This window comes from Ranitomeya imitator, chromosome 1 (genome assembly GCF_032444005.1).
Source record: "Ranitomeya imitator isolate aRanImi1 chromosome 1, aRanImi1.pri, whole genome shotgun sequence".
In the NCBI taxonomy this organism is placed as follows: domain Eukaryota; kingdom Metazoa; phylum Chordata; class Amphibia; order Anura; family Dendrobatidae; genus Ranitomeya; species Ranitomeya imitator.
Genome location: NC_091282.1, coordinates 975,975,281 through 976,002,861, shown reverse-complemented (window position 1 = coordinate 976,002,861; position 27,581 = coordinate 975,975,281). Strand labels below are relative to the sequence as shown.

General features: G+C 42.0%; 1 protein-coding gene across 1 annotated transcript in view; it reads right to left on the bottom strand.

Moving 5' to 3' along the window:
- ETNPPL (ethanolamine-phosphate phospho-lyase) overlaps positions 1–27,581 on the bottom strand; it is a 59,876-nt gene that overhangs the window by 27,224 nt on the left and 5,071 nt on the right. Inside the window, exons 2-5 of the mRNA XM_069743866.1 lie at positions 8,041–8,159; positions 7,731–7,890; positions 824–898; positions 636–729 (exon numbers count right to left, since the gene is read on the bottom strand). Coding sequence (XP_069599967.1) covers positions 636–729; positions 824–898; positions 7,731–7,890; positions 8,041–8,159 — 448 coding nt within the window. The remainder of the gene's footprint in view (positions 1–635; positions 730–823; positions 899–7,730; positions 7,891–8,040; positions 8,160–27,581) is intronic.

The following is a 27,581-nucleotide window of genomic DNA, read 5'->3' as shown; positions in this document are numbered from 1 at the left end:
CACAGCCTCATGCTGCAGTATATCTTTCCTTACTGTCTCCTGTATACAGGGCCCCATCATGCAGTATAGCTCTTATTTTAGCCCTGGAATATAGCTCCATCCTGCAGATCATCACTCCTCTTAGTAACCAGCACACCGGCACAATTCTGCTACCTAGCTATCTACACCACAATAAAGGAGGCTTTTCCCCTTTCCATTACATCATCCCTTACAGTAGAAGCTATGACAGTATGACCGGTGAGAGAGTCTGCACTTTAGATGTAATTTTGAAAATAACTTTACAGTTAAGATAAAGTGGTAATTGCAAAATCCATACAAACATAAAAGTACTGGAACTGAAAATGGTTATTTTGCTTGCTTCTGTAAATGAATAGTTTCATGGAAAATTAGTAATTTTTGGAAACTTTTTAAAAACCAATGATAAAACTCTTGTGATAGAATTCTAGAATTTGAGAGCTTTCTGAAAACTGATTTATCATTTAGATCAATGTGAACTGTATAATTCCATATTTTAGTACATTATGTTATTAAAAGGTAGCATTTCAAATTGTAAGAATGAGTTACAAGCTAAATTATGAGTTAAGATGGTAAAAATAGAATAATGATAGTAAGTGGAAGTGCTAATAAACACTCACCACATGAACATATTCTTTTTTGGCTTCTTTTCCGAGCTGTTGAAATTTATATGGACTTATGTCAATCAAAGAGGTCACGTGTCCATGGTAGGCGCTAAAACAACAAATGACAAGTTTAATGTGTAAAATAAACTTACTAAGCAAACAAATGTGAACGTTCTACGGTATAATGACATTTAAAAACCTACTGGTCAAGGGTTATCACATCATGGTGTCCAGAGAATTGGCGTGCCAAACGTAAAGCTAGGTCATTTGCTTCTGACCTGCAAGAGACAGTTGAACAAATAAGGGGCGTAATACTATTACGTACTCTTTGTGAAAAGAGTTTCAGAAAAACAAACAAGAATTAAATTCACACTAGCATATAAAAAATTGTCCACTTTTCATCCAGAAAGACAGGATGATTTTTTTTATCTGAATTGTCATCTGCATGCCATCCGTTGTTATACAGCCGCAGTAATTAAAATTTACAAGAACAGATACAGCTTCTGATTTTAAGGAATTCGAATGTATCCATAAAAATGAGATGCTGTATGGATGATCCATATGGGATCTGGGCTCACCCATAGACTTGAGAAGGCGAGTCCAAAATATGGAAGAGAATAGTGCATGCTGCAATTTTCTTCACGTCCCTGTCAAGAAAACAGTTACCTGAACAACCCTGTTGAATAGTATTTTCCCTAGTACTATCAGTTTTTTTATGGACAATACTTTGATTGTGTGAGCATCACCTTAGAACACACATGTCAAACTCTGGCCCAGGGGCCAAATCTGGACCTCAGGATGATTATATTTGGCCCGTGACACTGGGGACTATGAGGTCATATACTGTATAGAGGACTATGTGGAGCCCATTATACTGAATGGAGGACTGTGAGAGGCCTATTATATTGTATGGAGGACTATGTGGGGCCCTCTATACTGCATGGGCGCCAATGTGGGGCCAATTATACTATATGGAGGACTATGTGGGCCCATTCTACTGTCTGGAGTACTATGTGGGGCCAAATATATATATAAAGAGGACTATGTAAGGCTTTTTATACTGTATAGAGGACTATGTGGGACCCATTATTCTGTATGTAAGACTATGTGGGGCCAATTAATCTGTATGGAGGACTATGTATGGGCTATTATTCTGTATGGAAGACTATGTGGGGCCCATTATTCTGCATGGAGGACTAGGTAGGGCACATTATGTTGTGTAGAGGACTTTATGGAGCTCATTATACTGTGTGGAGGTCTATGTGGGGATCACACTTGGAGCATCATACTGTGATGGGTCACCATACTTTGTTGAGGGGTACAGTAGGGTCATCATATTGTGTGTGTGAAGGGTTCTGTTGAGGAATTCACTGTGGGGGTATCAAACTGTGTTTTGGGGGCATTTTTATTGGCATCATACTTTATTACCTGTATTATTCATTAATATAAGGTTTTATATCTTTTGTTATTACATATTTAAATTAAGCCATTGGGTCATATGCTTTTTACTGCTCTTACATAACATATTATTCCAGTATGTCCCATGTAAAATGTACTTTTTTAGTGGAACAAGCTTTTTAAGTTTGTTTCCATGTGATCCATATGAAAAGTTTCATCATCATATTTTAATGATCTGGAAAAACTTCCTCAACTGTAGACATTTTTTTAATAAATATCAAGGTTGGCCCGCAACTTTGTCCGACTTTTTAACTTTGGCCCTCTGTGTATTTGAGTTTGACATCCCTGCCTTAGAGACAACTATGTAAAACCCATCATACATACTGCTTGGTATCACAAAAAATGAGATATGTGTTACATATTTGCAGTAGTTGGTAACATTTTATTATATGTTTTACTCCTGATTTTACATTAACCCCTTAATGACCTCTGATACGTTTTTTAACTGACCTGAGATATAAAAGAATAGCATCCCCATACAGGAGATAATCCAGCAGCTGTCAGCTGTCCACTATAGCTGACAATTTTCTGCATCAGCCACGATCAGTGTTGTCACCGTCCATATCTGTTTAACCCCTTAGATGCTGCTGTCAATAATGACTATATCATATAAATGTTTAAAAGAATGTGGCTTCTCCCTCTTTATCCCCATCAGCACCCTGAGATCATGATTGCGTGGTCCTGGTGTTTGCCATGGCAATTCATGGGCAAATAGTGGCCTAAAGGTACCGTCACAATAGGCGACGCTGCAGCGATACCGATAACGATGTCGATCGCTGCAGCGTCGCTGTTTCGTCGCTGGAGAGCTGTCACACAGACAGCTCTCCAGCGACCAACGATCCCGAAGTCCCCGGGTAACCAAGGTAAACATTGGGTTACTAAGCACAGGGCCGCGCTTAGTAACCCGATGTTTACCCTGGTTACCGTTGTAAATGTAAAAAAAAAAAACACATACTCACATTCCGGTGCCTGTCACGTCCCCGGCGTCCGCTTCCCTGCACTCCTCCTGCATCCTGTGTAAGCACCAGCCGTAAAGCAGAGCGGTGACGTCACCGCTGTGCTCTGCTTTATGGCCGGCCGGCGCTGACACAGGATGCAGGAGGAGTGCAGGGAAGCGGACGCCAGGGGACGTGACAGGCACCGGAATGTGAGTATGTGGGTTTTTTTTTTACCTTTTTTACATTTACAATGGTAACCAGGGTAAACATCGGGTTACTAAGTGCAGCCCTGCGCTTAGTAACCCGATATTTACCCTAGTTACCAGTGAAGACATCGCTGGATCTGCGTCATACACGCCGATCCAGCAATGTCAGCGGGAGATCTAGCGACAAAATAAAGTGCTGGACTTTCCCCAGCGACCAACGATCTCCCAGCAGGGGCCTGATCGTTGGTCGCTGTCACACACAACGATTTCGTTAACGATATCGTTGCTACATCACAAAAAGCAACGATATCGTTAATGATATCGTTATGTGTGACGGTACCCTTAGAGTCTGACGGCTACACTGACCTGTAAAAAAGACAGCGACATTTAGGTGGTAAAAATCAACTTTTTCATTCCTATCATGCCACTTTGTATTCATTCCTGAAAAGCACCTAAAGGGTTAATAAACTGCCTGACAGCAGTTTTCAGTATGTCAGGAGGTGTTGTTTTTAATATGGTATGAGTTTTGGGGATATTCCAATATATAGGACCCCTAAAGTCACTTCAAACCTGGATAGGCCCCTAAAAAAATAATGTTATAAATTTCCTTGAAAAAATGAAAAATTACTGCTACATTTGTAAACCTCCTAAAATGCTAACAAAATAAAATAACATTTTACAACTGGTGCTGATGTAAAGCCAGCATGTGGGAAATGTTATTTATTAATATTTTGCTACGGTATGGCTATCTGAATTAAAGGTATAATCATTCAAAGTTTGAAAATTGCTAATTTTTTTTACATTTTTGCCAAATTTCTGATTTTTTTTATAAATAAACACAAAACATATCAACCTAAATTTACCATTATCATAAAGTATAATGTGTCACGAAAAAACATTCTCACTGGAATCTGTTGAAGCGTTCCAGAGTTATTACCACATAAAGTGACACTGGTCAGATTTTTTTAAATTTGGGTTTTGTCACTAAGGGGTTAAAGGGGTTGTCCGGTCAAAAACAATAATAATTCAGTCACTCTGTGTGACTGCAGACTTATCAATCTCCCCATTGCATGCACTGTGCGCTGCGAGGATTCGCCAGTTTGAGACCGAGGAATGGAGGGTATGTATAAGTTATACTTACACCCGGCCAGTGGGCGTAGCCTCTCTTCAATACCCTTGCATGGAGCGAGACAGCGCTCTCTAGTTGGACACGCCCACTGTCCATCCACGTCACTAGATGGGGCGCGACCTCGCTTCTATACAAGTGTATGGAGTGAGGCTGCGCCTACTGGCCGGGGTATGTAAAACTTATACATAGACTCCGTTCCCCAGTCCGAAACTGGTGAATCACTGCAGCACATAGTGAGTGTGCGCTGGGGGGATTCATAAGTCTGCAGTCACACAGAGTGATTGCAGACTTATTGGCTTTGACAGGACAACCCCTTTAAAGTAACCACTGAGCATGAATATATTCAAGTCTATCTGTCCTTGCCCTCAATCATGTTCTCTGATATTCCCATGTAAAAGAGGCCAGACTGAAAGGCCATGGCTGCACTGTTCCACCTACAGTGTCACATTTGTTCATGGATTGTATCTGCTATTGTATCCTAACTCCATTAAAATGACCGATGCTGACCTGCAATATCTCACACAACCAGTGGACCACTGTCGTGATGTTTCGTAATCCTTTAAAAACCTATTTCAATAAGTGAAGTCTTTATGTATTTATCTCCCACCAATATTCGTGGGATCTCCAAACAAGTATCAAATTGTCTCTAAATATGTTTCTGAGATTTGCCATCCAGGAGAAAAATGTTTAGAGTTTGTTTTTTCCATTATGTCTTTTTGGGGTAGTTCTCCACACCATGGCTACTAATAATGTAGTTTCTCTGTAGTTACATTGGTCCCATATGTTAAGGGCTCCCATTGAACATGCACCCCATAGCAGCTGCGGGTACTATGATATGTACACCCTTGGTTGCTATTTTTCTTATAGTATTAGCAGTCAAACAATATGTAGAGAGCATGCTCTTGGCATCAAACAAAATGTTCTTCACGCTCTACTATTCAAGAAAATAGATGATTTTAATTGTGGCCTACGGGATGGGTACACCTTAAACACATATTTCACATAGGTCTGTTCATGTTGAGGGTGTTTCCAGCCCCTAAGCCACAGATAATATGTAAAGAACTTTGTTTGCTTATATTCTTTAATATGTGCACTTTTAGATCACTATTTCTGACTCATTTTATTACTACATATCTGCTGCTATTGCTTTTTTATTTTAGTGCTATACTTGAGCATTTATATGCTCTATTGTAAGCCATATTTGAGAGCATTTTCATGGACTGTTACAATAAAGATGCACTTTAAATTAATTATTTTAGGCTGACTGAGCTCATTGTAGCCTATTTAGGTTAAAGAGAACCTGTCACCTACTCAATAAAATTAAGTTAATTACCTCGTAAAGGCTCCCCTGATTCTCCCACTTTTTCCCATTTTGCGCTGCGCTGCTCCACTGTAGCAATATTCACACTTGTTGCTTTTGGAGTCAATATGAGAAATTTCTACTTGTAGCTCAACAGGGCCTTTCTTCAGAGTCTTCTCTGAAGGCATGCATTATCATCTCTACCTCCTAGACTGCTAGATCAGCACCTGAGTTGTAATTGGCAGCATCTGGAAAGGAGGAAGGAAAGCACACACCCCTAGAGAACAATCTGAATAATCACCCAGTTGAACTATGAGAAGAGATTTCACATACTGTGCTACTAAATATGTAAATGTGAATATCTCTACAATAGAGTGGTGCAGCTTAAACGGAAAAAGAGAAGGAGAATCAGGGGAACTCAGGGATTTTTGCGAGGTATTTCACTCAATTGTTTTGAGCAACTGAAAGGACCTCATTAACACTCTGTATGGGGGCAAGTTATTGGTTAGTAACTATATAATTGTAGCTTATGGGTCACTTTTTAGCATCTTATTGAGGTTAACTATCTTAGGCACTATGGAGCAGAGGTGTTTTCTATTGTCTGACAGTTCAATGCTCTGTGGTTGGCAAAGAAGAAAATCAATATTAAGAAAAAGATAGCAATAGAAATATAGGCTATCTTGTTTTCTCAGAATCATTTGCAAAAACGTATCGATGGTTTCAGGGAACTGTGTACTTGTAAGTGTAGGTTGAATACTAGGGTTAATATTGTACATGAAACTTTCCTTGCCACCCAAAGCCCAAATTTGCACAATCTCCTAGACCAGTTCTGTTTGCAAATTGGGGACATGGCTGGGTCCATTTACAGCTCTGTACACACATCTGTGACATGGATAGGTGAAGGATCAGCTATTAAATCAAGTACTGACTCATCCACAAAATAAGTAAGATTAGTGCATATTGCGATTTTAATGGTCCATGTGCAAAATCTCTCATGTGCACAAGTGCATTGGCTTAATTTAAAGGGAACCTGACAGCTGATACATCCTGCCTGATCCATAGGTAGCATTTATCAGACACTGGCTGCATTATTTCAGCCGTATATTGTTCATTCTGAATTAGTGCTGTGTTTTTGAGAAAAGCATTTTTTAAAAGGTGGTGGAGACTGAGCCACAGGGCCGTCATCAGGGTATTACTACCTTGACTGACGTATGGGCCCCGATGAGCAGAGTTGGGTTTTTGTTGGCTGTAAGCCATAATAATCAACATAGACAGAAAGAAAACCCTTGAAATAGATCATTCTGTTTGTAATGACCCTATATAATATATGAGTTTTACTTTTTGCATTGAACTGAAATAAAATAACTTTTTAATGATATTCTAATTTTGTGAGAAGCACCTGTATACCACAGAACTTACAATTGTGGTGAAACGACATTGTGAAGCTTTTTGCTAAATTACATTGATAATGTCAATATAAATAATCTTATAACTGTCTTCATTTAATTTAGGCAGGTGTAGAAAAAAGCTGAAAAGTATGAATTCTTTAAAAAATATAAGTACCATCTATGTGTCTGATTGACTCCAAATTTATTATGCAGCAAGACAACAAGCCCAATTATACAGCCAATGTCATTAGGAACTTCAGTGTAAAGAAGAGAAAGGAGTCCTGGAAGTGATGTTATGGCCCTCATAGAGTCTTGATCTCAACAACATCAAATCTGTGTTGGACTTCATGAAGATCCTTTGCACAATCTAACACCCACAGAAGATCTGTGGTTAATTCTACAAGATGTTTGGAACAACCTCACTGCCACCTTCCTTCAAAAATTGTCTGCAAATGTTCGTAGACGAACTGATGCCTTTATGCTGTTTAAAGGCAAAGATTGGTCACACCAGATATTGGACAATTTCGATTTTTCTTTTGTTCATTAACTTTGCATTTTGCTAATTGATAAAAATAAACTATTTTGATTTGTTTAATGCATTCTTACGTTGCAGTGTTTTTTTCATAATTACAAATGTTTTATCAAAATATCTGGTATGTTGAGAAGCTTGAAATATTATTATCAACCATACCCTGAGTTCACAAAGTAGCAAACAGACAGCTTCTCAGGCAGGGTCGCTGTTAGGCGTTCAGCATACTGGACAAGGTTGTCATGTAGGAATCTAGAGTTTGTATTCAATAGCTCCATCTGCTTCACTGCAGCCTTTGTCACCTCGGGATGACTATGTCCAACTGCAAGTGAGGAAAGAAATGCATTATTCACAAGCGAGTTCTGCCAAAAGCACACAATGATCCAATGAGATCATACTAACAGTTGTGTTAGACAGTCTAGTGTGTATATGTGTAGATTGACTTACCCTTATATATAATTGATAGACTTACCGTGAGCAACATTATTTATGCAGTCCAGGTATCTTTCTCCTTTCTCATCAAACATGTACTGCCCTTTTGCACAAACAATCTTAATTGGATCTTTTGCAAAAAACACCTTGCAGGATGGTCTGAAAGGGAATAAATAATATAATTAAAGACCCTGTTATTTGTGCTGCTCTCTGATATAAAGAATACAATATGTTCTTTGGAATTCTACAGTCAGTAAAAACCATACCACTCTTTCCAAAAGTGTTAGATGTCCAAAGGTTTGCTCGTTGCTAAGGTAAGTACTGGGGCAGACGTCACAAACCCTATAAGATGGTACATGGCGTCTATAAGACTGTGTGGTGCCTGTTATGAAAGGTAATTCAGTACCACAATGGACATAGAGGTCAGTGCACATACAGTGACCTGGCAATAACCCAAAAAACTAGAACGAGCTCTGAGACGTGGGAACTCTGTTGACCGCAATCCCTAATCCTCTCCAACCACACTAAAGGCAGCCGTGGATTGCGCCTAACGCTCCCTATGCAACTCGGCACGGCCTGAGAAACTAGCTAGCCTGAAGATAGAAAATAAGCCTACCTTGCCTCAGAGAAATACCCCAAAGGAAAAGGCAGCCCCCACATATAATGACTGTGAGTTAAGATGAAAAGACAAACGTAGAGATGAAATAGATTTAGCAAAGTGAGGCCCAACTTTCTGAACAGAGCGAGAATAGGAAAGGTAACTTTGCGGTCAACACAAAACCCTACAAAAACCACGCAAAGGGGGCAAAAAGACCCTCCGTACCGAACTAACGGCACGGAGGTACACCCTCTGCGTCCAAGAGCTTCCAGCAAGCAGAAAGAAACAAATTGACAAGCTGGACAGAAAAAAAACAGCAAACAAATAGCAAAGAGGAACTTAGCTATGCAGAGCAGCAGGCCACAGGAACGATCCAGGAGGAAACAGGTCCAATACTAGAACATTGACTGGAGGCCAGGATCAAAGCACTAGGTGGAGTTAAATAGAGCAGCACCTAACGACTTCACCACATCACCTGAGGAAGGAAACTCAGAAGCCGCAGTACCACTTTCCTCCACCAACGGAAGCTCACAGAGAGAACCAGCCGAAGTACCACTTGTGACCACAGGAGGGAGCTCTGCCACAGAATTCACAACAGTACCCCCCCCTTGAGAAGGGGTCACCGAACCCTCACCAGAGCTCCCAGGACGACCAGGATGAGCCATATGAAAGGCACGAACAAGATCGGGAGCATGGACATCAGAGGCAAAGACCCAGGAATTATCTTCCTGAGCATAACCCTTCCACTTAACCAGATACTGGAGTTTCCACCTTGAAACACGAGAATCCAAAATCTTCTCCACAATATACTCCAACTCCCCCTCCACCAAAACCGGGGCAGGAGGATCAACAGATGGAACCATAGGTGCCACGTATCTCCGCAACAATGACCTATGGAATACGTTATGTATGGAAAAAGAATCTGGAAGGGTCAGACGAAAAGACACAGGATTAAGAACCTCAGAAATCCTATACGGACCAATAAAACGAGGTTTAAACTTAGGAGAGGAAACCTTCATAGGAATATGACGAGAAGATAACCAAACCAAGCCCCCAACCCGAAGTCGGGGACCCACACAGCGTCTGCGATTAGCGAAACGTTGAGCCTTCTCCTGGGACAAAGTCAAATTGTCCACTACATGAGTCCAAATCTGCTGCAACCTGTCCACCACAGTATCCACACCAGGACAGTCCGAAGACTCAACCTGCCCTGAAGAGAAACGAGGATGGAACCCAGAGTTGCAGAAAAACGGTGAAACCAAGGTAGCCGAGCTGGCCCGATTATTAAGGGCGAACTCAGCCAAAGGCAAAAAGGACACTCAGTCATCCTGATCAGCAGAAACAAAGCATCTCAGATATGTTTCCAAGGTCTGATTGGTTCGTTCGGTCTGGCCATTAGTCTGAGGATGGAAAGCCGAGGAAAAAGACAAGTCAATGCCCATCCTACCACAAAAGGCTCGCCAAAACCTCGAAACAAACTGGGAACCTCTGTCAGAAACGATATTCTCTGGAATGCCATGTAAACGAACCACATGCTGGAAAAACAATGGCACCAAATCAGAGGAGGAAGGCAATTTAGACAAGGGTACCAAATGGACCATCTTAGAGAAGCGATCACAGACCACCCAAATGACTGACATCTTTTGAGAGACGGGAAGATCTGAAATAAAATCCATAGAGATATGTGTCCAAGGCCTCTTCGGGACCGGCAAGGGCAAAAGCAACCCACTGGCACAAGAACAGCAGGGCTTAGCCCGAGCACAAATCCCACAGGACTGCACAAAAGTACGCACATCCCGCGACAGAGATGGCCACCAAAAGGATCTAGCCACTAACTCTCTGGTACCAAAGATTCCAGGATGACCAGCCAACACCGAACAATGAAGCTCAGAGATAACTTTATTCGTCCACCTATCAGGGACAAACAGTTTCTCCGCTGGGCAACGATCAGGTTTATTAGCCTGAAATTTTTGCAGCACCCGCCGCAAATCAGGGGAGATGGCAGACACAATTACTTCCTCTTTGAGGATACCCGCCGGCTCAGATACACCCGGAGAGTCGGGCACAAAACTCCTAGACAAAACATCCGCCTTCACATTTTTAGAGCCCGGAAGGTATGAAATCACAAAGTCAAAACGGGCAAAAAACAACGACCAACAAGCTTGTCTAGCATTCAACCGCTTGGCGGACTCGAGATAAGTCAAGGTCTTATGATCAGTCAAGACCACCACGCGATGCTTAGCTCCTTCAAGCCAATGACGCCACTCCTCGAATGCCCACTTCATGGCCAGCAACTCTCGATTGCCCACATCATAATTTCGCTCAGCAGGCGAAAACTTCCTGGAAAAGAAGGCGCATGGTTTCATCACCGAGCAATCAGAACTTCTCTGCGACAAAACAGCCCCTGCTCCAATCTCAGAAGCATCAACCTCAACCTGGAACGGAAGCGAAACATCTGGTTGACACAACACAGGGGCAGAAGAAAAACGACGCTTCAACTCTTGAAAAGCTTCCACCGCAGCAGAAGACCAATTGACCAAATCAGCACCTTTCTTGGTCAAATCGGTCAATGGTTTAGCAATACTAGAAAAATTGCAGATGAAGCGACGATAAAAATTAGCAAAGCCCAGGAACTTTTGCAGACTTTTCAGAGATGTCGGCTGAGTCCAATTATGGATGGCTTGGACCTTAACAGGGTCCATCTCGATAGTAGAAGGGGAAAAGATGAACCCCAAAAATGAAACCTTCTGAACACCAAAGAGACACTTTAATCCCTTCACAAACAAAGAATTAGCACGCAGGACCTGAAACACCGTTCTGACCTGCTTCACATGAGACTCCCAATCATCCGAGAAGATCAAAATGTCATCTAAGTACACAATCAGGAATTTATCCAGGTACTCTCGGAAGATGTCATGCATAAAGGACTGAAACACTGATGGAGCATTGGCAAGTCCGAATGGCATTAGTAGATACTCAAAATGGCCCTCGGGCGTATTAAATGCAGTTTTCCACTCATCGCCTTGCTTAATACGCACAAGATTATACGCACCACGAAGATCTATCTTGGTGAACCAACTAGCCCCCTTAATCCGAGCAAACAAATCAGATAACAACGGCAAGGGGTACTGAAATTTAACCGTGATCTTATTTAGAAGGCGGTAATCTATACAAGGTCTCAGTGAACCATCCTTCTTGGCTACAAAAAAGAACCCTGCTCCTAATGGCGACGATGACGGGCGAATATGCCCCTTCTCCAAAGACTCCTTCACATAACTCCGCATAGCGGCGTGCTCAGGCACAGATAAATTAAACAGTCGACCTTTTGGGAATTTACTACCAGGAATCAAATCGATAGCACAATCACAATCCCTATGCGGAGGTAGGGTATCGGACTTGGGCTCATCAAATAAATCCCGGTAATCAGACAAGAACTCAGGAACCTCAGAAGGGGTGGATGACGAAATAGTCAGAAATGGGACATCACCATGTACCCCCTGACAACCCCAGCTGGACACAGACATGGATTTCCAATCTAATACTGGATTATGGACTTGTAGCCATGGCAACCCCAACACGACCACATCATGCAGATTATGCAACACCAGAAAGCGAATAACCTCCTGATGTGCAGGAGCCATGCACATGGTCAGCTGGGTCCAGTACTGAGGCTTATTCTTGGCCAAAGGCGTAGCATCAATTCCTCTCAATGGAATAGGACACTGCAAGGGCTCCAAGAAAAACCCACAACGCCTAGCATACTCCAAGTCCATCAAATTCAGAGCAGCGCCTGAGTCCACAAATGCCATGACAGAATACGATGACAAAGAGCAGATCAAGGTAACAGACAGAAGAAATTTTGACTGTACCGTACCAATGGTGGCAGACCTAGCGAACCGCTTAGTGCGCTTAGGACAATCAGAGATAGCATGAGTGGAATCACCACAGTAGAAACACAGCCCATTCAGACGTCTGTGTTCTTGCCGTTCAACTCTGGTCAAAGTCCTATCGCACTGCATAGCCTCAGGTTTAAGCTCAGGTAATACCGCCAAATGGTGCACAGATTTACGCTCGCGCAAGCGTCGACCGATCTGAATGGCCAAAGACATAGACTCATTCAGACCAGCAGGCATAGGAAATCCCACCATGACATCCTTAAGGGCTTCAGAGAGACCTTTTCTGAAAATAGCTGCGAGCGCACCTTCATTCCACTGAGTGAGTACGGACCACTTTCTAAATTTCTGACAATATACCTCTATTTCATCCTGACCCTGACACAGAGCCAGCAAATTCTTCTCTGCCTGATCCACAGAATTAGGCTCATCGTACAGCAATCCGAGCGCCAGGAAAAATGCATCGATATTACTTAATGCAGGATCTCCTGACGCAAGAGAAAATGCCCAGTCCTGAGGGTCGCCACGCAAAAAAGAAATAACGATCCTAACTTGTTGAACTGGGTCACCAGAGGAGCGAGGTTTCGAAGCCAGAAATAGTTTACAATTATTTTTGAAACTCAGAAATTTAGTTCTATCTCCAAAAAACAAATCAGGAATAGGAATTCTCAGTTCTAACATAGAATTCTGAACCACAAAGTCTTGAATACTTTGTCCTCTTGCCGTGAGCTGATCCACACATGAAGACAGACCTTTAATGTCCATTGCTACACCTGTGTCCTGAACCACCCAAATGTCTAGGGGAAAAAAAGGCAAAACACAGTGCAAAGAAAAAAAAATGGTCTCAGATCTTCTTTTTTCCCTCTATTGGGAATCATTAGTACTTTGGGCCTCCAGTACTGTTATGAAAGGTAATTCAGTACCACAATGGACATAGAGGTCAGCGCACATACAGTGACCTGGCAATAACCCAAAAAACTAGAACGAGCTCTGAGACGTGGGAACACTGTTGACCGCAATCCCTAATCCTCTCCAACCACACTAAAGGCAGCCGTGGATTGCGCCTAACGCTCCCTATGCAACTCGGCACGGCCTGAGAAACTAGCTAGCCTGAAGATAGAAAATAAGCCTACCTTGCCTCAGAGAAATACCCCAAAGGAAAAGGCAGCCCCCACATGTAATGACTGTGAGTTAAGTGAAAAGACAAACGTAGAGATGAAATAGATTTAGCAAAGTGAGGCCCAACTTTCTGAACAGAGCGAGGATAGGAAAGGTAACTTTGCGGTCAACACAAAACCCTACAAAAACCACGCAAAGGGGGCAAAAAGACCCTCCGTACCGAACTAACGGCACGGAGGTACACCCTCTGCGTCCCAGAGCTTCCAGCAAGCAGAAAGAAACAAATTGACAAGCTGGACAGAAAAAAAACAGCAAACAAATAGCAAAGAGGAACTTAGCTATGCAGAGCAGCAGGCCACAGGAACGATCCAGGAGGAAACAGGTCCAATACTAGAACATTGACTGGAGGCCAGGATCAAAGCACTAGGTGGAGTTAAATAGAGCAGCACCTAACGACTTCACCACATCACCTGAGGAAGGAAACTCAGAAGCCGCAGTACCACTTTCCTCCACCAACGGAAGCTCACAGAGAGAACCAGCCGAAGTACCACTTGTGACCACAGGAGGGAGCTCTGCCACAGAATTCACAACAGGTGCCCACGTGATTACTTTTAGGGAAGAGTTGCTTCATAACACGACATACATATAAAATTGGTTGCGTATCGGGAAAAAATATGAGCCTATGACAATATACGGGCACTGTATTACATATCTATATAACATGGATACATACTGGGAAGGGAGAGCACTCTGGGCTTTTTTCTGGGGCACGGACCTTGGGAGAGGGAGATTGCCCTCATTATAATAGTTTTTGCTAACATTGTTGGTGGTGGTCTACATTGCCGGGCAAGGAGTGTTCCTGCAGCTCCACTGCTTGCAATAGAGGATGGTGGTGCGTTCTCTATGACTCGGCAAAAAGCAAGAAGTGGTCGGCACTCCGTGTTACAGTGTGACGCTGGTGGAGGAAGTATAAACGGAAAGGCAAAGAATCCAGGCACTCACATATTGAGGAGTAGCTGTTTTATTGCAATCAAAGCAAATCCATAGATGTTTCAGCCCATCCCTGGCTTTTATCAAAGCTTTCTCTATAAATCAACCTTCACTATTTTGTAATTTAGCAGGTACCCACTGGCCACCGAAGGAAGGAAGCAGAGCTGCAGAGATTGTTTGGAGAGGTGATTCTTGTTTTTAAATTTAAATTGAATGAATGGAGATATGGGAGAGGACAAGTATTATAAGGAATTGGAGGTATGAGAGAAGATGTTGAAGTATAAAAACGAGGGAGTGGGTACTGGGAAAGAGGACATGAAAGTAAAATCTGGGAGTAGGGGCTGGGAAAGAGGACATGAAAGTAAAAACTGGGAGTAGGGGCTGGGAAAGAGGACATGAAAGTAAAAAGTGGGAGTGGGGAATGCGAAGGGGGGCATGAAAGTATAATAAATTAGGTTAGGGGAGCAAGAGGAGAACAGTGGTGGGGGGTTGAAGATGCAGGAGAGTGATTGGTAAAGAGTTGGGGGAACAAGTGGCTAATTAATATATTTTTATTGGCCTCGAGAAAAATGGCTAAATAGATGTAGTGTGGGGGAGGGGGGCACAATGCTGACATTAATTTACATTATTAATGGTGGCTTGCATAATGGTTAATTATTAGTGATGAGCGAGTGTACTCATTGCTCGGGTGATCTCCGAGTATTTGTTATTGCTCGGAGTTATAGTTTTCATCGCCTCAGTTGCATGATTTACGGCTTCCAGATACGCTGAATACATGTGAGGAATGCCTATTTGTTAGGGAATTCCCACATGTATTCAGAGTATCTGGAAGCCGTAAATCATGCAACTGAGGCGATGAAAACGATAACTCCGAGCAATAACAAGTACTCGGAGGTCACCCGAGCGTGCGCGGGAAAACCCAAACAACAAGTATACTCGCTCAACACTACTAATTATATTAATGGTGGGTGCATAACTGTATCGACGCAGTGTAAGGGAATATGTATTCTTGAAAAAAAAATTGTATACAGTATATGTGACTTTTTTTTCTGGCATGTGATCAGTGCAGCAAACACTACAGGAATGTATCACAACTTTAAGGCTGCCGTCACACTAGCAGTATTTGGTCAGTATTTTACATCAGTATTTGTAAGCCAAAACCAGGAGTGGAACAATTACAGGAAAAGCATAATAGAAACATATACACCACTTCTGTATTTATCACCCACTCCTGGTTTTGGCTTACAAATACTGATGTAAAATACTGACCAAATACTGCTAGTGTGATGGCAGCCTAAGACACTGATATAAAATTTTGACAAGATGGAGAGGAAGCAATGAAAATTAGTCTAATCAGTGTTAAGTTACTGGATGACTGACCGGCAGCACCAAACGACTGCCATTCAGTAAACCTTACCCAATTGACGGTCATTTAATAGCCTCTTTGCACAGGCGTTTTAACTAAAAGAGCCACCTTGTGCAGCACTAATGCTGCATTCTGTCAAGGTGGCTCTTTTAGTTGGGGTCCCTGCCAATGCTGAACTATTCGTTTTTAGAATTTGCCTTTCCTACCTGTAGTTTGTCAGGGAAGAAAAGACATGCCCCTGACACACATGCCTCCCAGCCATCACTCATGGCCTCCGTATGCCGGGTGCCGCCTCCACTTCCTTCATTAACGTCCCTGGTGCCTGCGCTATAAGGTTTTTTTTCGGGCATGCGCAGTTTGCGCTGCCCTTCGACTCCCATCACATGATGGGAACTTACAGCGCAGGCGCTGGAGACGTTAATGAAGGAAGTAACTTTCCATTTTTGTCTTGTGGCATTCATTCTCATTTTTTATGCCAAATTCTTCAAAATGGCGCATGGAGTTAATGAATTTGCTGCTTATGGTCTTTTTTACTGTCCTGCGCTATTTTTGCAACTGTTTAGCGCAAAAGTCTAACGTTTTGTAAAATGCACCAAATTACCAGTGCACTTACAAATACACCAGAGGGGATTGGAGTGGAGTTGCACCAAAGTTTTAAAACGTCACAATTGAGGAATCAGGAAAAACATCTCCCCACAAAGCCAAAAGCTAAAAGAGACCTAAAAAAGGATGCAAACAGAATAATGAATTGTGTGTAAACAAAAAAAAGCAAAACCACGCTAAACTAGGCAAAAACAGGCACAAGGGCAATAATGAATCAGGGCTTAAGTAATTTTGTGTTTATGCAGTAAGTGCCACAATTCCAAGCTATCTCTGGGCTTTACTTCCTGACGAAACAATGAAACCGAAATAGAAGAGCATAAATATTACTAGTAGTGACAATACATAACGTCTCTCTTCTCCTCTCACTACATAACGTCTCTCTTCTCCTCTCACTATAGAACGTACCTTTTCTCCTCTCACTATAGAACGTCTCTCGTATCCTCTCACTATATAACGTCTCTTGTTTCCTCTCACTATAGAACGTCTCTCGTCTCCTTTCACTATAGAACGTCTCTCGTTTCCTCTCACTATAGAACATCTCTCGTCTCCTCTCACTATAGAACGTCTCTTGTTTCCTCTCACTATAGACCATCTCTCTTCTCCTCTCACTATAGAACGTCTCTCTTCTCAACTCACTATAGAACGTCCCTCTTCTCCTCTCACTATAGAACGTCTCTCGTTTCCTCTCACTATAGAACGTCTCTCTTCTCAACTCACTATAGAACGTCTCTCGTCTCCTCTCACTATATAACGTCTCTCGTCTCCTCTCACTATAGAACGTCCCTCTTCTCTCACTATAGAACGTCCCTCTTCTCTCACTATAGAGCGTCCCTCTTCTCCTCTCACTATAGAACGTCTCTCGTCTCCTCTCACTATAGACCGTCTCTCTTCTCAACTCACTATAGAACGTCTCTCGTCTCCTCTCACTATAGAACGTCTCTCGTCTCCTCTCACTATATAACGTCTCTCGTCTCCTCTCACTATAGAACGTCCCTCTTCTCTCACTATAGAGCGTCCCTCTTCTCCTCTCACTATAGAACGTCTCTCGTCTCCTCTCACTATAGACCGTCTCTCTTCTCCTCTCACTATAGAACGTCTCTCTTCTCCTCTCACTATATAACGTTTCTCGTTTCCTCTCACTATAGAACGTCTCTCGTCTCCTCTCACTATAGAACGTCTCTCGTCTCCTCTCACTATATAACGTCTCTTGTCTCCTCTCACTATAGAACATCTCTCGCTTCCTCTCACTATAGAACGTCCCTCTTCTCCTCTCACTATATAACGTCTCTCTTCTCCTCTCACTATAGAACATCTCTCGTCACCTCTCACTATAGAACGTCTCTTGTTTCCTCTCACTATAGAACGTCCCTCTTCTCCTCTCACTATAGAACATCTTTCATCTCCTCTCACTATAGAACGTCCCTCTTCTCCTCTCACTATAGAACGTCTCTCGTCTCCTCTCACTATATAACGTCTCTCGTCTCCTCTCACTATAGAACGTCCCTCTTCTCTCACTATAGAACGTCTCTCATCTCCTCTCACTATATAACGTTCCTCTTCTCCTCTCACTATAGCACGTCTCTCGTCTCCTCTCACTATATAACGTCTCTCGTCTCCTCTCACTATATAACGTCTCTCGTCTCCTCTCACTATATAACGTCCCTCTTCTCCTCTCACTATAGAACGTCTCTCGTCTCCTCTCACTATAGAACATCTCTCGTCTCCTCTCACTATAGAACGTCTCTCGTCTCCTCTCACTATATAACGTCTCTCTTCTCCTCTCACTATAGAATGTCTCTCTTCTCCTCTCACTATATAACATCTCTCTTCTCCTCTCACTATAGAACGTCTCTCATCTCCTCTCACTATATAACGTCTCTCGTCTCCTCTCACTATAGAATGTCCCTCTTCTCTCACTATATAACGTTCCTCTTCTCCTCTCACTATAGAACGTCTCTCGTCTCCTCTCACTATAGAACGTCTCTCGTCTCCTCTCACTAAATAACGTCTCTCGTCTCCTCTCACTATAGAACATCCCTCTTCTCTCATTATATAACGTCCCTCTTCTCCTCTCACTATAGAACGTCTCTCGTCTCCTCTCACTATAGAACGTCTCTCGTCTCCTCTCACTATATAACGTCTCTTGTCTCCTCTCACTATAGAACGTCCCTCTTCTCTCACTATAGAGCGTCCCTCTTCTCCTCTCACTATAGAACGTCTCTCGTCTCCTCTCACTATAGACCGTCTCTCGTCTCCTCTCACTATAGAATGTCTCTCGTCTCCTCTCACTTTCAGACTCTGAATACTTTTAGCCCTTTATCCTGGTGCATGCAAAACCAGTTCAAACTGGTCTAAGGGGAACTAAACAACTCTAATCAGCTGTCACAGAAGATAATGACTTGACAGAAACTGTAGTCTTTCTTTAATAACAGGACATTTGCTAGAGAGCAGTCCAAAAGTTTTATCCAAACTTTCCACTTTTGTTGACAGCAGAACTTTTCACTAAACTTCTGAAAAAGAAAAACATGCAAAAAAACCCGAGGCACTGACTTCATCTAATTGTGACAAGTTTCCATGATGATTTGTACTGTATGTGTTTTTTACACTTTCTTTTACGTGTTAGGAATAGATGTCAGACAGGTTGAACACATCAGCTTTCCGCAGTTCTGTCACTGTTGACAGCAAGACTTTACTTTTGACAGTTACTTTTGACAGTTTGTAGCACTATTCTTGCTGTAAAAAGAATTAAAGGTGTTTTATGGAACTATTTTTTTTTTCATAGGACTAAAAATTGACAGGCAGGCAGATGCTAAGTATCTGTCTGTTCTGCTTGCTGCCTGCTCAGAGCAATCACAGACTTCTCCTGTCAGCGATTTAGGTGCTTCATATCAACAGAGCAGCTCTTCCTTTTCCAGGCTGCTCTATCAATGGGGAGCGACTGTTGGCATTATGATGATTGACATTCATTCCTGCAGTTATGCAGCAGGGACATGACTAATGATCAGCATGACAATGACAGTGATGCCCAATCCACAGAGCAGAGGGGTAGACAAGCAGCTGCTCTGTCGAGTTGATGTCACCGGAAGCAGCAGAATCGCTGGCAGGAGCGGTCCATGACTGCTGTCAGCCAGCAGAGATCAGCACCAGGCACAACATGCAGGTAGTTAACAACTACCTGCCTGTTAGTTCTAAGGCTTATAAGAAAAAAAATATTCACAGATAACCTCTTTAATCAGCATTTACACTGAATTATAATTATAAACGAGCATTCTTAAAACTGCTGAGTTCATGATTATCTTGCAGTGTAAACAGGCTGCAGATCACCGAATGAACAAGCAAAATACTCGTTTATAAGATGAATTGATCTTTTTTATTGCACAAAAAGAAATCGTTCTCATCGGTGCATTGACCTGTGTAAACAGGACTTGAGCTACCGAGAACCATGACAGCCTATTTGTACTGAAGATCTATTACAGATCGCTTAGTGAGCATAATTTTCTTTGGTCTAGACATGCATTTAAATGACTGCTGATCGGTAAAGGTTTTGTATCATGCTGTCAGTCGGCCCATGTAGATAGACCTTTAGAAAGTACCACAACAGACCCCATTATAAATCTATGGGCATTGCATGCTGTTTGGATTCATAGTAAGACTAGTTTGGCAGGTGTGAATGAAGAGTAAAGGTACCGTCACATTAAGCGACGCTGCAGCGATATAGACAACGATGCCGATTGCTGCAGTGCCGCTGTTTAGTCGTTGTGTGGTCGCTGGAGAGCTGTCAGACAGACAGCTCTCCAGCGACCAACGATGCCGAAGTCCCCGGGTAACCAGGGTAAACATCGGGTTACTAAGCGCAGGGCCGTGCTTAGTAACCCGATATTTACCCTGGTTACCATTGTAAATGTAAAAAAAAAAACACTACATACTTACATTCCGGTGTCTGTCGCGTCCCCCGGCGTCAGCTTCCCTGCACTGTGTAAGCGCCGGCTGTAAAGCAGAGCCGTGATGTCACCACTGTGCTCTGCTTTACGGCCGGCCAGCGCTGACACAGTGCAGGGAAGATGACGCCAGGGAACGCGACAGACACCGGAATGTAAGTATGTAGTGTTTTTTTTTTTACATTTACAATGGTAACCAGGGTAAATATCAAGTTACTAAGCACGGCCCTGCGCTTAGTAACCCGATGTTTACCCTGGTTACAAGTGAAGACATCGCTGGATCGGCGTCACACACGCCGATTCAGCAATGTCAGCGGGTGATCCAGCGACGAAATAAAGTTCTGGCCTTCTAGCTCTGACCAGCGATGTCACAGCAGGATCCTGATCACTGCTGCGTGTCAAACACAACGATATCGCTATCCAGGATGCTGCAACGTCACGGATCGCTATCGTTATCGTTCTAAAGTTGCTCAGTGTGAAGGTACCTTTAGTGAAGCAGCAGTACTCAATGTCAAGCAGCAGCCGCAAAAGCAAACAAGAACTTAGGATGTACAGTGGAGGAAATAAGTATTTGATCCCTTGCTGATTTTGTAAGTTTGGCCACTGACAAAGGCATAAACAGTCTATAATTTTAAGGGTAGGTTAATTTTAACATTGAGAGATAGAATATCAAAAATAAAATTCATAAAATCACATTGTATAAATTATATAAATTTATTTGCATTTTGCAGTGAGAAATACGTATTTGATCCCACTACCAACCATTAACAGTTCTGTCTTCTACAGACCAGTAAGACGCTCCTAATCAACTCGTTATCGGTATTAAAGACAGCTGTCTAACATAGCCACCTTTATAAAAGACTCCTGTCCCCAGACTCAATTAATCAGTCAGACTCTAACTTCTACAACATGGGCAAGACCAAAGATCTTGATAAGGTTGTCAGGGACAAGATCATAGACCTGCACAAAGCTGGAATTGGCTACAAAACCATACGTAAGACGCTGGGTGAGAAGGAGACAACTGTTATTGCAATAGTAAGAAAATAGAATAAATACAAACTGACTGTCAATCGAAAATCGATCTGGGACACCATGCAAAATCTCACCTTGTGGGGTATCCTTGATCATGAGGAAGGTGAGAGGTCAGCCTAAAACTACACAGGACAACTAGTTAATGATCTCAAGGCAGCTGGGACCACAGTGACCAAGAAAACCATCAGTAACACATTACCCTGAAAAGTTTTTTAAATCCTGCAGTGCCTGCAAGGTTCCCCTGTTCAAGAAGGCACATGTACAGGCCCATCTGAAATTCACCAATGAACACCTGAATGATACTGTGAGTGATTGGGAGAAGGTACTGTGGTCAGATGAGACAAAAATTTAGCTCTTTGGCATTAACTCAACACGCTGTGTGTGGAGGAAGAGAAATACTACCTATGACCCCAAAAAAACATCCCCACTGTCAAGCATGGAGGCGGAAACATTATGTTTTGTGGGTGTTCCTCTGCTAAGGGCACAGGACTACTTCACTGCATCAATAGGAGAATGTATGAAGCCATGTACCGCAAAATCCTGAGTGACAACCTCCTTCCCTCCGCTAGGACATTAAAAATTGGTCATGGCTGGGTCTTCCACCAAGACAATGACCCAAAACATACAGCCAAAGCAACAAAGGAGTGGCTCAAAAAGAAGCACATTAAGATCATGGAGTGGCATAGTCAGTCTCCAGACCTTAATCCCATAGAAAACTTATGGAGGAAGTTGAAAATCCGAGTTGCCAAGCAACAGCCTCAAAATCTTAATGATTTAGAGATGATTTGCAAAGAGGAGTGGACTAAAATTCCTCCTGACATGTGCGCAAACCTCATCATCAACTACAAAAAACGTCTGACTGCTGTGCTTGCCAAGAAGGGTTTTGCCACCAAGTATTAAGTCTTGTTTGTCAGAGGAATCAGATACTTATTTCCCACTGCAAAATGCTAATAAATTTCTATAACTTATACAATGTGATTTTCTGGATTTTATTCTTGATATTCTATCTCTCAATGTTAAAATGAACCTACTCTTAAAATTATAGACTGTTCAAGTCTTTGTCAGTGGACAAACTTACAAAATCAGCAAGAGATCAAATAGTTATTTCCCCCACTGCATAGAAAGAGAGATAAGATCCCGCGATCCCAATGTATTATTACCTCTTTATAAATCACTGGTGAGGCCACATCTAGAATATGTGATCCAGTTTTTTGCTACACATTTTAAAAATGATATTCAGAAGTCAGTTCAAAGGCGGGCAACTAGATTATTACAAGGGATGGAAGGCCTCTCATATGATGTGACGTTGGAATAGTTGGGCTTGTTTAGCTTAGAAAAAAAGACGCCTTAAAGGGGATCTCATTTACATGTATAATACATGTGTGATCAGTACAGAGGACTTTCGCATGACTTATTCCTTCCAAAGAGCATACTAAGGACCATAGGGCACTCATAATGGGTGGGAAAAGGGTAATTCCGACAGTTAAAAAGGAAAGGCTTCTTTACAGTTAGAGCAGTCAGACTGTGGAATGCCCTACCACAAGAGGTAGTAATGGCAGTTACTATAACAGCTTTTAAAAAGGGCTGGACGATTTCCTCGATTCACATAACTTAAATTTGAGACAAGTGTACAATTGGTGGAGAAAGGTTGAACTTGATGGACCTAGTTCGTATTTCAACCTATATAACTATGTACAGTATGTAACTATGTAAGCTAAAGAATGCTTATTTGTTTGAAAGGTCTTATATTTACATTATTCTAGATTATTATAGACATTACAGATTAACAAATCAATTTGTTAATCACTGAACAAGAACCCTGCCAGATTTCCTGGTGTCTTGTCTGATTTCTAGTACTGAGGCTTCATCATCATTGTGACATGATGCACATTTGATGTTATGGTGGGCTTGCTTTTCAGAAGAGGCACCCAGGATGCTGCAGGTAGGAGGTTAACAGCCACAGAATATTGATGTGGCCACTAGACCATGGTTCTGTGTATTAATCTGCTCATTAGGGATGAACAGACCTGTGTAAGTTTGCGTTCTGGTACTCGACCCGAACTTTAGTCCAAAGTTTGGTTCGGGTCCCAGAACTGTATCCAAACTTGAACCCGAACCTGAACTCCATTATAAACAATGGAGATCTGAGAAAATAAATCTCTCTCTCTTTCTCTCACTCTCCACTCCCAGACTTCACCCGCAACTCTGAACATCACAAAGGAGCTCCAGGGAAAGTCCGAGTTGGGCGTTTAGCACGGGACACTAACTGTCCAGTACAAAGGCCAAACTTTTAAGTTCGGCTTCACACATCTCTACCACTCATCTCTACCACTCATCACTACCACTCATCTCTCATAGATATTTTTGTTATTTAATCTTTTATTTATTTTAAGATATGAAATGAATAAAATCATTCTTGCCATCATCGTGCAATGCTATAATAGCTATTCTCATTAATTCACATTGTCTGGGTCATCTACGTGATGACTCTAGATGTTAATGAATTTGTAAATCACTGTCAAAAGTGATGACAGATGTCTTGTGGGGGTATGGGAACAATAGCTAGGACAGTCAAAAAGCCTACATCAATTTGAACTTTTAGTTGGGATCACAGGAGCATATAATCTCTCATGTGAGAGAATTGGGCAGATTATGCTAATTATGCTAATGTCACTGGGATCAAACTGTCCGAGTTTGATCAGTGTCATGTAGTGTGATTCAATTCTCTCGCATGAAAGAATCACATCACAGGTTTGGAGAACTTAATTTCTCCATCTTCTCCATTGCCTGTGATCTGTGTGCGCTCTGCCAGAATTCTCCAGAGGCGGCATTGGAAGAGGACAGGTGCGTTTCCACAACTATGCAAGTTTTAAAATATGGAAATAAAAAAGTAATTATTACACATAATTTGTATCACAAGTCCATAAAAGTCCAATCTATCAAAATATAATATAATATTCGTTCGAAACCGAAAACAAAAACAAGATCAAAATGCCAGATTTGCATTTTTTCAGTTACCGAGGTTCAAACAAATGCAATAATAATTGATCAATAAAGTCTATGAACCCCAAAATTATATCAATAAACACATCAGAATGGTATGCAAAGAAACAAGTTCTACACAGCTCCAAACATAAAAGTGAAAGCTACAGATCTCAGAAAATGGCGGCATAAACAAACTTTTCTTTTTTACAAATTTCATAATTTTTTTCATTGCTAAAATAATCACAATTTGTATTTCTATAGCGCCAACATATTCTGTCGCACTTTATAATTCAGAGGGTACTTGTACAGACAATAAAGATATTGCAGAGTAACACATAATTCAACACATTCCAAGGAATGAGGGCCGTGCTCACAAGCTTATCGTCTATGCTATATAAAAAAATGTTGCTAGTATGGTTTCGCTGTAATTATACTGACATGGGGAATTATGTTGCCCAATCAATTTTACTGCATAAACAACGCTGTATAAGCAAAACCTGAAAAATTATGGCCGAATTGCAGTTTTTTTTAATTTCACCTCTCATGGAATTATTTTCCTGTTTTCTAGTACTTGATACAATAACATTTATGTTGTCATTCAAAAATACAACTCGTCCTGCAAAAATCAAACTCCTATACGGCTATAATAATGGAAAAATAAAAAACGTATCGCTCTTGGAAGACGGGGAGGAAAAATCGAAAGCACAGAAGGGAAAACGAAAAAAAATTGTCTCAAAGGGGTTAAATCATGCAAAACAACCTGGAAAATCCTACCCTGCCAAAATATGAATAATAGTGAAAATGAAAACACACTAATAAATGTCTACATGTTAGGATACAGTACATTTACAGAAAATACAGGACACAGACATGGGCTAGGGGAATTACAGAAATCTCAGAATGATTTTTTAAAAAGTTTCCAGGACTTACGTCAAGAAAGAGAACTTGTCACATTGTGCAGGCAGCCTGATCTGTGGACAGCCTGACACATTGCTGGTTTGGCATGTCAGAGGCTCTTCAAATGTGACAAGGCATGCGCAATTTATTCCAGACAAAATTGAGCTCCCTGTGGTCGGCGCTTATAGCAAGTGAGCATTTCTGCTACACACAGGCGATCTGATCATCGCCTGTATGTAGCAGAGGCTATCAAAGGACTGCAGCTTCTCGTCTCCCATGGAGACTATTAAAGCAGGCAAAAAGTAAAAAACAATCGTTTTAAAAAATATTTAAAAAAATTAAAAAATAAAAGTTCAAATCACCCCTCTTTTGCCCCATTTCAAAATAAAACAATAAAAAAAAAATCAAATATGCACATATTTGGTAAGCCGTTTTCGGAATCGCCTGATTTATCAAAATAAAAAAAGAATTAACTCAGTCGCTAAACGGCGTAACGAGAAAAAAATACAAAACGCCAAAGCTATGTTTTTTGAGTTGTTGCTATAGGTCTCGGAAAATGTCGCCATTTTATTATTTTTTTTAACAATTTTTACATTTTTTTTCACCACTTAAATAAAAAATAACCTAGACATGTTTGGTGTCTTGTGAACTCGTAATGACCTGGGGAATCAGTTTTAGCATTAAATGAACATGGAAAAAAAAAAACTGTGGAATTGCACTTTGTTTGTAATGTCACTACACTTGGAATCTTTTTCCCGTTTTCCAGTACATGATATGTTAAAAACAATGGTGTTGTTAAAAAGTACAACTCGTCCTGCAAAAAAGAAGCCCTCACATGGCTATATTGACAGAAAAATAAAAATGTTATGGCTCTGGGAAGAAGGGGAGCAAAAAATGAAAACGCAAAAACTAAAATACTCCTGGTCGTTAAGGGGCTAAGCAATTGTATGTGTCAAGTAATTACAGCGTCCTTATCACATCCGAGAGATCTATTTGTTCATTTCTGCAGTTTGCATTGTGAAGTCTGGAGACAGATCTGCTCTAAGGCTACTTTCACACTAGCGTCGGAATCTCCCCGTCGCAATGCGTTGGGCAGAGATTCCGACGCTAGTTTTTGACGCACTGCACAACGGAGGCAGCGGATGCATTTCTCCGGCGCATCCGCTGCCCCATTGTGAGGTGCGGGGAGGTGGGGGCGGAGTTCCGGCCGCGCATGCGCGGTCGGAAAAAGCGGTCCGTCAGGAGCAAAAAACGTTACATGTAACGTTTTTTGCTCCCGGCGGTCCGCCACAACACGGCGCAACCATCGCACGACGGTTGCGACGTGTGGCAAAGCATCGCAATGCATCGCTAATGTTAATCTATGGGGCAAAAACGCATCCTGCAAACAACTTTGCAGGATGCGTTTTTTGCCATAAACGACGCATTGCGACATCTGGCAAAAAACGCCAGTGTGAAAGTAGCCTGATAGAATATGGAATTGCATTGGCTTTCTTAGCGGCTGGACTTTCGCAGTGTTTCACAAGTCTTTCAAAGAGGTTTTTACTAAGCAACAAGAAGTTTGTTTACTGATGGGTGGATTGTAAAGAAGGAGCATAGGAAATGATTACAGTGTGTGGGCTGCTGCTTAAATGGAAAACAACTGTCTGGTGGTGGAGAGAGCACATATGTGGCCAGGGCAGCGCTGCACAGCCGGCGACTTCTGGCTACTGAGGTGACTGTAGGGCACTGATGTTTGTTTCCCTGCAAGCTATCCTCCTTGTTTCCGTTACTCCACTGGAATGAGTGGGTTTTATCCCAAAAATTATTTACTATGTGAATTGATATTCAGATGTTTGCCCACACTTCAGTCTGGCAGTTCTGGCCAATTGTGTACAGAAAGCTGCCATAGCAAAACTTGTTAACATGCATCACTATAGAGCCTCTTAAAACCTCAGGGATTGGTATAATCAGAGAATTAGCACTTTGTATTTAACCTATTTACCTACCAGTCAGTAGCGTAGCTACCGGATGGGCAGAGGGGGCCATCGCCCTGGTGCTCAGAGGGGGCCCACCGGGAGCTACGCTACTGTAACTGTATTGGCGTGCACAGCGCAAAGTTACATTCTGCGGCAGAGCAGGGAGAATCGATCTCCCTGCTCTGCCCCCTAACCGCTATGG